We start from the raw sequence: 13,377 nt of genomic DNA on the forward strand, positions 1-13,377 counted from the left end.
ATTTTGTTTTTTTTTTATATATATATATATATATATATATATATATTAAAAAAGCCCAAGTGCTACTATATTAAAACGGAAAAGATACAAATAGGTTGTATGAGTGGGCCCAAAAAAACACCCAACCCAGAAGTGCAACACACAAAATCCCAAAACAAAAAAAGGAAAAATACATATATGATAAAAAAAATTAAAATTATCAAATCGCGCAAAAAGCTAGAGACGACTCAATTTAGTCTTGCATCTACATCTAGTTCTCGGAATGGAGTCGGCTAATAAATTGGTGAGGAGCGTACCATTACCCGGAGTAACCAATGTATCATCCATTAGATTCCTGAGTTAAAGTAAGTCATCATTCTTCTTCTTCCTTCTGGATGTGTAAACCTGACATTCCTCATCCGAGGATTGACTCATCTAATCAATGGATTGGTTCAAATGTGGTCGGACATGTGTAGGTTGTTGCACCGCATGTGCCTGAGTAACATTAACATCTTGCTTGACCCGACAAGGTGGTACCGTTACATCGGTGATAGGTTATAGGGCAGGTGAAGCTCCCGCTGAACCTACATCATGAGCATTGTGTGGAGGCTGAATGGTTGACATATTACTTGCAAGGATAATGACATCTTCAGGGGTATCCTTTTGATGATAATAGTGTAAATAACTTGGATTAGATCAGGAGGGGGGAATCGCTTCCTCTAGCAGCGTACTTTGCTTCTTTGGTTTGAAATGGGGGTGTAGATAATGACATTGAGAACTGGAGTGGTCGAACATACGATAGTTTGAAGGGAAAGACTCAATCACAACCTTTTGTCAATATTCATGATGTTATGTGTCTAGCCAAATTTCCTCAGAGGCAACAAAAGTAATGTCCCTTTCAACAAGTACTCTGGCTTCAGATGAAGGGAAAAGATTAAAAGTAGGAATGTCCATTTTGAGTGGTTTACCATAGGCTGAGGCAATAGAGTAAAACATTTTTTGAGTAAAATAGTGAAATTTCAAGTCAGGGAGGCGATTCCAAACCGAAATGATTAGTGGTTTCGTCTATGGGTCAAAGTCACCGATCATTTTAAGATCTTCATTGTTCTGTCATCAACCCAGATTACTCTTCTAGCAAATAAACGCATATAATCCTTTTTATTATTAAGTTGAATAAGAACGTGTCTATCATCTAGAAGTTTAATTTTTCACTCCCAACAAGATGTATAAGCTCAAATTCCTTACAAATAAGTTCCATTTTGGAATGATCATAAAGAAATTTTCCAACCAATTCAGACGACAGGAAGAAGCAAGTTGATTGTATTCAGTTTTTGTAAAAAAGATGACAAACTTCCTATTCTTCCTTCCAGGTTTCTTGATGTCTTCCGTCAACTCAAACGAAAGAGAGAAAGAGCACGATTTAAGAGTAGCTGAGGTGTGATCACCCGCAAAGACAGCAGCATATGATTTGTTCGAAGCCATCACCAAAAGAGGGAGGCGCGGAGAAAACACAATGAAATTGCAATGCACGAAAGAGTTAAATCCAAAAGGGGATCAACTGAAATCCAAAAAGGGGTCAACTGTAATCCCATAAAATTAAATATTATAAATTATAATTAATTAGTTTTTATACAAATTGGTTTTTAGAAAAATTATTATTTTAATTTTATTTAAAAAATTAATTATTATAATAATTTTATATTCTAACGAGCTAATTTCGAGCCGAACATGAACATGAATAAGTTTTTCAAGTCAAACAAGAACACACTATTCACAAGCCATTTTGAACACGAGCCAATTTCGAATGAGCTGAACATGAGCTAAGTCTGAGCTCGCTCAGGCTAGGCTCGTTTACAGCCCTATTTTTAGTTGTGTTATTAGATAAGAAGTGAAACCCATCTATCATTTTTTGTAACAAATTGGTCTTTATTCAATGCTATTTACTAGGATCATTTAATAACAATAATTAGAATGAATTCTCATAATAATGTGATATTTGGGAGGTTACTTAGCCAATTGTACTCCTTCAAGTAGGTTGGCAACTTTAAACTCTACTACTCAAGGAGAGCAATAAATAAAAAAGTAGAAACAGAGTGGGGAAAGAAGGAAAAAATCTGTATCATTAGATATTTACAAAAACTCTGAGATAACTTAGAACTCGGCAAATATAGCTGTCAACAAGAAAGAATTCAGAGATAGAAACAAGAAGTTGGTCAAGTAGTTAGACTAAAGTTGATGTAGACTATTGCTGGTATAGCTTATGTGTAGTACACAAAGCGATGGAGTTAATGTGGCACAGTCTCTTTCCTTTAGTACTTGAGAAAACATGCAAAAAAGGTTCAGTTTTCTAAAACTACTTTTTTTTATTCCAAATTGAATATTTTAACAGCAATCAACTAAATGGAAGAATTGATCACAGCGTTATTTGACTAAAAAAGTAATTTTCTAACAGGGAACACTACTACAACAGATATAACCAAATTAAGAAACAAATTAGCAGTAAAACCAGCAGACACGTTAAAAATTACAAAAACAGATGATTGCTTTGAAATAATAGAAAATTATTTCAAAGCATAAGAACAGATAAGACATCCTTACATGCATTCTGGATCAGAATAGTTGTCCTTATCAAGAATCTTCACAACGACCTTCGTCCCATTCCATTTAGCTACCTGGTGAGTATTCTGGCAAATGATATCGAAAGCGTAATTATAAATTATCCTTTTTAAAGTAAAATTATCAGATTAAAAAAAAGGCATGTGAGAATAGTCCATACAACGAAAGGAATAAACTTTGAAAAAGATTGTAGAAAAGTCTAATACAAGGTGCAGAAGTTGACAAAATACTCAACTTGCAGTGATAAAAAAACCGGTATATATTTTGCATAACTTTTCATCAATTAGGCCTCTGCAGTCCAACTAATTTAATCAACAATGTCAAATAGCCGAGTTTGGAGGAAGTAAGATGAAGCTGCCTAATATGGAATTAAATTATTTAATCTTTGATTCTTCATAAGAATTTTATCTATCAAACATGAATTTGGATGTAGTGTAAATTGATAATTTCTAGATGCCATTGAAGAGATATATGAAATCCAAGTTGATGTGCTTATAGCCAAAATGAATATATTATTAAGCATCTCGTTGAGAAAAGCTTAAAATTGCCCAATTCTAAGAAAATTTAAGGCATTTAGATAGCAAAGAAACGTCAAATGATCAAAAGGAGCCAAGTTCAAACCATTTCAAAAGAGTGACCAAATTAGTAGAAATGACCAAATGGTCCACTTCGTAAATCTATTAACAAGACATGCTTCTCCTCATTTGGGAGAGAGAATTCCACATAGAGAATTATGTGACTCAAAAATTTCTAGAACTACGTTCATTAGCACTCTATTTTTTATAATATAAACCAAAGTAGAACATCCAACCGAACTATCCCCAACCCCACATGTGAGCCGCCAACCATGTATTGCCATTTCTATCTGGTGATTCCACCCTAGTCCCATGTCGTCTTCTTGCACTCCTCTCCTTCCAAGCATAGCCACCGATCCCACAAACCCCAACAACCCACTCCTCTCTCCCTCTCTCACAAAGCTGCTATCCTTCTTGACCGAGGTAAATCTTCAAGCTCCGCTCATCATGGTTCTTCATCTATTGCAACCACCAAATGAAAACCCTTGCCCACAATGTTGTCTTCAAGAGTGAGCCTCTTCCTCCCTCCTTTTCTTCCCTCCTCCCTTCTTCTTTACCCACAAAATAAATATGAAAATATTTTTCTATTCCAATTAATATAAGAATATATTTCTTTAACTATTAATTATTGTTTATATTAGATAGGTAAGAATTAATTGTAATTGGACGTTAGATACTACTTTTTTTGTGTGTGATAATGTTTGCAAAAGTTGTAGTTTAAGGATCCTTGTGATAGGCTTGATTCCGCAACATTACTTGTCTATAAGGTAACTCACGAAGGTCAAGTTGCCACTACATTAATTAGTTTTGATTTTCTTTTCAATGTTCAAATTATGCATTTATGCTTAGGAAAAGATCATTTATTGCTTAGGGATTTGCTTGCAGGATCTTCAAGTTGAGATCACCTGGTATAGCTTGTTGGACATCTAATAGATCAGGTGTATTGTACCATTCAAATAGAGATACGTAATTATTATTCATTCAAGGATGAATGTACCCACATATAGTAGGAGTGTGGCCCTTGATGTTTCGTAATTGATTCCTTGATATTTATATGTTGTTAGTCCTATCTTCGATATTTAACTATTTGGTATATATATGTCAGAATCTATTTTAATTTTCATATAGAAATAATTAGTTAAATATCTATGTTTGCCTTTTTATAAATAGATATCAAATCGATGCAATAAATAATAAAGTAAACAAAAAAGAACACAGATTTTACGTGGAAATTAAAGTTGGGAAAAGCCACGAGCAGAGAGAGAATTCACTGTATCAAATATGAAATTATAGGTGAAGAGTTTCCGGCAATATAAATTCAAGGAAAAGAAAAGTGAGTACCTTATACAAAAATAAAACTGACATTTACAGTTTTTAGCAATACACCTTTAAAAAAAAATTTAAAAAAAAACAAAGCACTATATCAAATATGAAATTACAAGTTAAGAGCTTCGAGTAATATAAAATCACAGCAAAGAAAAGTAAGTATCTTGTATAAAAGCAAAAGGGGGTATTTATAATTTTTAGCAATACCCTTTAAAAGGAAATAATTAAAAAGGAGCGAATAAAACAATAACGGGTGGACTGCAATCTAAAAGCTATGATAAAATTGATCAAACGGTCAAAGCTTTCAATCCGTGTGCTAACAATTCCTTCTAAAGCCTCAATCCACGTGCACATAATTTTCTTCTAAAGCTTCATTATGTGTGCACATAATTTTCTTATGACAAATTATGCGGAATCCACAAAATTTGGGTTACAAATTTAGCAATCTCCACCTTTACACAAATTTCCAACTATACAAAATAGATTTTTCTCTACCTCTTCCTATAATGATCAGGAATGAATAACGATCAAGTTTCAGCAATGTTCAACCTTAGCTATTGAGAGTGACTAAATCATAATATCCACAGAATTTTATCATGGGTAATAATTTGCCCACAATAATAGCATAAGCAATAACTTTATGAACGAAGTGGTAACGAATATCAATATGCTTGGTTCTCCCATGAAACATTGAATCTTTATTGAGGTAAATAACACATTGACTATCACACATTAATGTGGTGGTCTTCAAATCTTCACAAAGTTCTTCAAAAAGACACTTCAACCAGAGAAATTCTTTGCAAGCCTCAGTAATTGTCATATAAACAACTTCAATTATAGATAGTATCATTGTTGTCTGCAAAGTAGCCTTCCAACTTAACTCTTCTATTTTCCAAACACAAAGTGTTTACAGAAGTTCATTATAGCAATATTCTAACCATTCAAAAGACATCTTCTGCTTAGTTCAGTCATCCCATTCTCAGCCATGTGCCTAAAACGCATATGCCAAAGTTTAGTTGCTTTATCATCTTACATGAAAGAAGTAGTAATTGACCATCATCTATCACTGTAGAGTCTTGCAAAACATATAGTTTAGCAGCTTTCTTGAGTCCTTTCATGCAGACCTTTAAAGCTCCAATTTCTCCCGAGTACTTGTACCCTTTAGCATTAAGAATACTTACAAAAATTAGATTCTTTTTAAGATCCAGGACATGTCTCACATCTCTAAATGTTTTTATGATCCATTAAACATTTTGATTCTAAAAGTTTGAATACCAATCGATAATCTTACATTGAATATTATTGTCCATTAACACGGTACCCTTCGACAAAATTTCATATGTTAAAAATTGATTCCTATTAGAGCACATGGAATATGCAGGTTGAATTAAGAACCCAATCATCCTAAGATTCACTATGAGAAACAACTAGGAGCTCACCATTACTAGCAACTTTTTTAACAATAGGGCTTCACCAGAATGATCAAATTGTTTGCCCTTTTGATTTGAAATTATTTTTTTATTTTTATTCTACAGCTCATAGCGTTCAATTTTGATGTGTCCATTTTTTTAAAATAATTACAGATCTTATTCTTATTTCTGGATTTTGATCTACTTTATCTATTAGCATCAGAACTCTTCTCTTGAGTTCTACCTCAAATGGCAAGACCTTATCCATGAGCAATAGGTTTATCCACAAGCTGTTTTATTTTCTCTTTTGAAAATAGAGCATCATATACTTCATCTATAGTAAGTGTCTCTCGTCATGCAAAATGATATTTTTAAACATTGCATATGATGACTGTAACGAGCACAATAACTTTAATGTCAAATCTTCTTCATCATATTTAATTTCCATAGCTTCCAAACCAAAAAATATTTTCTTAATAAAGTTAAGTGATCTATAAAAAATACACTTGTCATCCTGTGAGAGTACAAACATTGCTTCAAATGCAACTTATTGGTTAGACTTTTTGTCATGCACAATTGCTCTGATTTGATCTACAACATAATAATGTTCTTCTCCTTCAAAATATCTTGTAGAATCTAACTTGGTAGATGAAGATGAATTTTAGAAAGGGTCTTTCGATCTTTAGTTTCTTCTCCCCCAATTCCACGATGGAGACATTTAAAAGAGGGATGTCGTGCTTCATTATTATCATTGTCGGGATTAAAATATGACTTCAATATCATTTATTATAAATAGATATTGAATCGATGTAACAAATAATGAAATAAATAAAAGAAAAAGCACAGATTTTACGATAAAAATCCAAGATGGAAAAAATCACGGGCAGAGGATCAGAATTCACTATATCAAATATGAAATTACAGGTGCAGAACTTTGGAAAACATAAAATCAAAGGAAAGAAAAGTTAGTATCTTGTATAAAAATAAAATGGGGTATTTATAATCTTTAATAATAACCCTTTAAAGAAAATAATTAAAAAGATTCAATAAAGCACTAACGCACAGATAACAATTTAAAGGCTATTATAAGATTGATCAAACAGGCAAAGCCTTCAATCTAATGGCTCAGAGTTTTATTCTAAAGCCTCAATCCACATGTTTATAGCTTCCTCCTAAAGTTCAATCCATGTGCTCATAATTTTCTTATGAGATGATAATCGACACCCACAAAAAAATAGGTCACAAATTTAGTAGCCTTAATTTATTACTATATAATTCTTTTATATTAGATTAAAATCTGTAGTGGAAAAATCTTTTTTTCATGCATGATATTTGTTGAATGTAAGAAAATTATTCATGCAACTCATTATCTGTTTAGCACTTGTCAGGTTATTTATAAAATACTCGTTGAAATTTTATTTATAATATATTAATATCAAATGCCAATGAGCAACGATGTGTAGGTTGGTAGAATTTTTTTGAATATTGGCGAGCAGTTGATGGGCCCATAGAGTGACTACTAAAAATTATTAAATTTTCATATATTTATGTTTAGTTATTTGGTGATTTATTGAAAAAATTACTATAGATATCTATATAATAAAATGTTAAATGATTGATGAGACACACTTTAAGATGTATAATAATGCTTCATATGGATGCACGTGAAGATGTTAAAATAAAAATACATTAATTGCAATTAGTCAATAAATGATCATGAACGTCACAATTTTGAAAACCATATTAAAATAGTGACAATTTTCATTTCTTTAATGTGATAGGTTAATGATATTTATTATTTGCTAATTTATGGCAAATTGTGTATTTTTATTAGTCATCCTACATGCGACAGTGTCTTGCATTTATTATTTATTAGAAAGAAGTTACACGTTGAGTTTGAGTTGGCATATTCACTCGTAAATTATCATAACTAGTTCTATCATATTGCTTAGTGGATCATCACCACAGAAGCAAACTTTTCAAAAGTAACCTTTCATTCGATTTTTTTTGAGTTTGCATTATAGTAGCTTTATTCGTAATTTTATAGGATTTTAATAGTTTTGCTTCTACATTGGTTGCTCTTACTCACTTTTTTATTATTCATTCCGGTGTTTCTTCATTGTATCAATATTATAAACTCTATTAATGACATAAAATATGTTTTGCTTATTTTGACTATTTATAACTACTTGCATATCCATTTTCTCTTGTGAGTACAAAACACTTTTAACTTGATCTTAGCTTTTAAACTTGTTTTATATACAGAATCCATCCCTTTGGTGCATCCCACATTGTCAATGCATACCAACTTCTGAATCCAAGATGTGGTAGAACATCATTCATTAACTAATATTGATGCTCACAACCACCATAACAAATGCTGGCCATTGACTAATGCCAACTTCCATCGTCGCCAGCTTCTAAAGTTGATTGAAAATTAACATTTGAAAATAATCTTTCCAGCTTTCTTTTCACCTCTCCAATAAGGAGAATCACTGAGCCAAAATACCCAATATCATCTAGCCTCTAGCATTTCTCATCAATGGTCATTCCAAAAATACCAAGAACAAACATCTAATATCCCTAGTCACTATATGGCATCTAATTTCTTCAACCACATATAACCTCAAAAGCTATTTTACAAGTATCAACCTTATTGCTTTCAAACGCAGGTATCAAGCACCAGTGATGAAATTCAGTTGCATCATTTTCGGATATATCAAAATAATCATTGCAAATTTATTAGTTTAATCTTTGAACATAGAAAATGATAGTTTGATAATAGAACTTCGAAGCTCTAGAGCTTCGCACATTTCTTCAGCTAAATGAAACCGCACCTCTGGTTATTAATAAAGCTTTCCAAAATTATTCCTTTGCACTTAAGATATTGTCTTGGTTTTCACCGGTGAGATAGTTTGACCATAGAATAATGGGAAGAATAAATTAGAAACAAAAGATTTGAACATGTTCTTATTAACATCCAAGGGGCTAGTATATTATGTCCTTAGGAAGAGAAAGAAATGTTACCTCTGCTTAGTCTAAGCAAGGGCAGACAAAACTTTAATTCAGGATTAGCAATTGCTCACCGTGAATTTTATTTATTTATTCTTAATGTTGGAATGTTTTCTTTTTTAATTACGTCTCCCCTCCATAAGGTTACTTATCCGAAACTAAGAAAATTTTTTGAAAAATAAATGTTTGAATTGATTCCCAACAAAAGTACTATGTTAAAAGTACAAATATCTTTAAAATTTTGTAATCATTATTTATATCATTGATCATAATGAAATATGAGATTTTATTTAGCATTGTGTATCATCCATTTTATACGTTTATTTTATTTATTTATGAAATAAGTTTGTCCATCCTCAAAAAATAGGTTACTTCTGCTCCAAAATCTATTTTAGTCTCTTATGCTCACCAAAGGTTGCATGGAAAACAAATAAATCATATTGTGAAAAAAAAACTAAATTTTCACTAAGAAATTTATTCGGTCAATAAAATTTAGTTATTTTACTTGTTTCAAACATCAAATTTTTTATTTGCTTTCAATATACATAGTAGTGATAAGATTAGTAGACCCACAATCTGAATAAAGGCATTAAGAAAATTCAACAAATTCTATATGTGTGTGTGTGTCTGTGTGTGTGTGTGTGCCCGCGCGTGGGTGTGTTGTTGATCAGAGAATTGGCATGGAATATGAGCATAACTATCTAACTAATCATAAGAACATGCCTTAAATATGTCTTCTCCTCGACGAAACTGAAGTTCTGTGGGATTGACCTCATAATCCGGCACATCTTTGGGATTTGAAACGGCCATGGGGGTCTTTCTGGTTTTCTAAAAAAACAAAATAGCAAAAGCATTGGACAAGTTCTTCAATTAATGAATAAGCTCCTCCAATTTCACAGATTAAAAAACAATTATTTATATTACAGGAAGTTTGGCTCCTCGAGCTTTCAGTAAATTATAGACTTCAACGTTGCCGTAGAATTTAGCATCAGCAGCAGCCTGCAACTCAAACACAACATTAACACCCAAAAAACAAGATTTGAATACAAAAAAAACTTCCTTCCAGCTAAAAATCAAAACACAAAAAGGTTATTGGGAATATCCTAGCAAATCAAGTAAAAGTAATTTTGATTGAGAGAAAAACTCTCTTAATTTCGTTGCTTGAATAAATGCCTTGCAACCATCGACAGATTACAATTCTAGTGAAGAAACGTGGCATACTTTATCTGCCAAATTATTTGATTTGCCTTCAATCCTATTTGCAATTTTCCCTTAGTATATCAATTAATTGCTGATATATCTCTAGTTGGATTAGACTGAAATAGGAAACCCTAGGAATGCAGGAGAAAGAAGTTCAATCTACCGTGCTTCCCCATCGATCCCTGGCCTCAATGTTGGCCTTCCAGTTCAGCAACAGCTTGACCACCTCAACATGCCCCTCCGAAGCAGCTATATGAAGAGCAGTCCTTCCATCCAGGTCAATACTATTCACATCAATACCCTCCTTCATCAACTCAGCCACCCCCTTCGCATCACCTTGACAAGCCAGGAAAAGGAGCTGCATGGTGGAATCCAAATTTTCCGGCACAGCCAACTCATCCCAGATTGGACTCCTGCGATTGGGGTCAAGCGATGATTGCCGGCCAAAAACAAACCTGCTTGCATTGCTAAGCCTGGGGTCGAATGATGTCTGCCTCTTAAAACTGAAAATCCCATTCTTCTTAAGAGAACCAGTGGAGAATTGCCGAGATAAACCCCGTTTTAGCTGGGAGACCACTTCCATTCCGTTGACCCAATGCAAAACTTTCAGCAATTGAACAATAATCAACGAAACTCGATCATATGAGGCGTCTCAGAAGCGTCGAAGGGCATGAATGGTCGCATCCTACCGGCAATAGGACCAAATTATTCGAGGCGCTGAAAGACAAATAAATAAACACGTCTTGAGAATTGAAAATGAAAATGGATAATTAGCTTTAATTCTGCATGTTTAAGAAAGCCGGTTGTTTGGAAGAATCGTAACGAGCCTGGCTTTCTAGGTTTAGTAGATACAGTAAAAAATGTTATTTATCCCTAGACAGATGAAGAACCAGAGATGAAGATCTAAAAGCGCTGGAGATTTCAGATTTGAGATCAGAATTACAACCATTCGTAGCTTCTTTTGCCAGACAAAAGCAACGACTGTGAGACAGAGAGAGGGGTTGAGGGAGAAGAAGGGATGGAATGGAGAAATCCTACAGCTTTTGGGCCTTGTCTTCCGGGGACGACAATGGCGACAATTTGCTAATTTTCGTGCATCATTATTGTTGAATATGTGCGCTAGTGGCGAGAAAAGATTAGCAGTTGACGGTTGTGTTGTTTAAAAAATATTACATCAGAAAGGTTAAGAATTTAAAATGAAGTACGTTCTCCTGCCGACAGAAAGAAGGCCGTGCAGGGCAACGATGAAATTGTTTTTTTGGAACTTTTTTAATCTGAAAACTACGGCCAGCGCACGGGTGTGCGTGTGTGTGTGCGCATGTGTATGTGCGTGTGAATTGAAATATGTTCTTTGGATCACACTTAAGAAATAGAGTAAATAGACGCATAAAGAAAAAATAAAATGCACACTAACATACATTTTGATAGAGTAAATTCAGTTATTGGAGAAATGATTCTCTTTCAAGGATATATATTGTAAAATTATATGTTAGTTCCTATTTTAATAGGGGCAATAAAAATTAGTATGACACATTTTCTAATTTGTAACTGACTTTAGCATTCTTTTATATGCATAATAGATATTAGCATCATTTCTTATTTATAACTGTTAGAAGAGTGGAATCTAATGACCCAGTGATAATGTCATTCGGTCGATTGATAGTCTTTGGTCGACCGACTGACATTCGGTAGCTGAAAGGTAGTTAATCGGCCCTCTCATTGGAATCTAAAGGAGATGATGTTTTATTGTTAGGGTGAATCGCCGCGCAGAGGGTGTATCATAGTAGTTTGACGAATAGCTCTTCTTTGACAATTGGCCTTCTCAAAGGATCAAAAAGACGTCTGTGAGGTGCCCATTGGCCATCTTTGTAAAGAGTTTTGGAATCGGCTGAGGGAGCTGGTCTTGAATAACTGTCTCTCGGATTGAGTGTCTTTTATTTCTTGATTTGATTGTGCTTCTATTCGGTCCGCTTAGAGTTTTGACCGGCAAAAATGTCGCTTGGTGTTTCCGTCTTTTGATCACCTCGATACATTGTTCTTTAGCGTTCATAAGCGAGGCCTATTATATCTTCTCAAGATTTGTGCAGACATGTTTTTATATACATCTTTAGTTCCTTATTTTTCCTATTTCTTGAAAGTGATATTTGTAATAAAAATAAGTGAATTAAATGTGAAAATTGACTTATTTGTTGCATAATAAGTACTTTAATAATTAAACTTTTTGAATTTGAGCCCACAATTCCTACAAACGTGGTTCGATAAGCACGTCATCATTACTTTTTTCTCAGTTTCCTACACTTTAGGTGGTTGTTAACAAGATGGATACTTATGGCGAGTAGCAAAAAGGTTTATATTGAGATTTTGACTGGAAATGAGAAGGCCATGATGAAAGCCTTAGGGATTTCGACTGGAAAATTGTGCCCTCTCAATAACACTGGAGAAATAAGGACACCTGAGAGTAGCTGATACGTGGTAAAGAAGAAAACAAGGGATGAGGGCCGTTCTATAACAACAAAGCAGCCAGAGAGAGATGGTCGATCGATAATAGGAAGGAGGTAGTAGAGAGAAGTTTGACATGTCATCGTAAAAAAATCAGAAGGAGGAAGCTGACGAGAGGAAGAGAAGCAATTCAAACATGTGGCCCATAAGAAACAAAGGGTGAAAGGACTGAAGGAAGCGAGTTACCTGACACAATGTCACCCCATCGTGAGATGCGAAGCAAGGTAGACGTGGTCCATAACTAATGCGACGGTCCTTGCCCCTGCACCGATCTGTGAAAAACTAGCTCAAACTTTTGATTATTCTTGCATATGAGATCATGCAGATCATTAACTCCCGGGCTCTAGAGGCGGAAAATGGTCCATTAGCTCCAACCCACAACAAAGGCACATCCAGTTGTATATCTGGTCTTGAGGATGTCGAGAGGGAGAATAAAGGTCGGTGAAGATCACCAGTGTCACTAGCTTGCTAAATGGATGAAATGGTAGACTCCATTGCTAGGAAGTTGGCTTGTAGAGGGAGGTTTCCATAACAGACATGAAGGAAGAACTGGCAACTCTTCAAGAGGAATATAAAGAGGTTTCCATAGTAGATTGAGAAGATTTCTTCGCTTTCTCAGAAAAAAATCTAAAGAAAAGAAGGGTTTCACTTCCCATGTATGGAGGGAGGAAGCCAAGTAAGCGGATGGTCAGGAGGTCAAGGTTCTCCCAGGTTTAGAACTGGTTCACTCTGTTTCTGAAACAAAAGTTGTCATTTAAAAT

General features: G+C 34.1%; 1 protein-coding gene across 2 annotated transcripts in view; it reads right to left on the reverse strand.

The window, feature by feature from the left end:
- Nucleotides 1-11,319, reverse strand: part of LOC110033639 (dual specificity protein kinase shkC-like) — a 49,137-nt gene extending 37,818 nt beyond the window's left edge. The window contains exons 1-5 of one of the 2 annotated variants that reach the window (XM_020737686.1): nucleotides 11,156-11,319; nucleotides 10,281-10,834; nucleotides 9,842-9,916; nucleotides 9,641-9,745; nucleotides 2,578-2,663 (exon numbers count right to left, since the gene is read on the reverse strand). In XM_020737686.1, coding sequence (XP_020593345.1) covers nucleotides 2,578-2,663; nucleotides 9,641-9,745; nucleotides 9,842-9,916; nucleotides 10,281-10,700 — 686 coding nt within the window. In that variant the 5' untranslated portion in view covers nucleotides 10,701-10,834; nucleotides 11,156-11,319. Of the gene's footprint in view, nucleotides 1-2,577; nucleotides 2,664-9,640; nucleotides 9,746-9,841; nucleotides 9,917-10,280; nucleotides 10,835-11,063 lie in introns of both variants that reach the window. The other variant, XM_020737685.1, reaches the window with a different exon arrangement.
- Between the last annotated feature and the right edge of the window lie 2,058 nt (nucleotides 11,320-13,377).

This window comes from Phalaenopsis equestris, unplaced genomic scaffold, assembly GCF_001263595.1.
Source record: "Phalaenopsis equestris unplaced genomic scaffold, ASM126359v1 Scaffold001243, whole genome shotgun sequence".
Taxonomy (NCBI): Eukaryota; Viridiplantae; Streptophyta; class Magnoliopsida; order Asparagales; family Orchidaceae; genus Phalaenopsis; species Phalaenopsis equestris.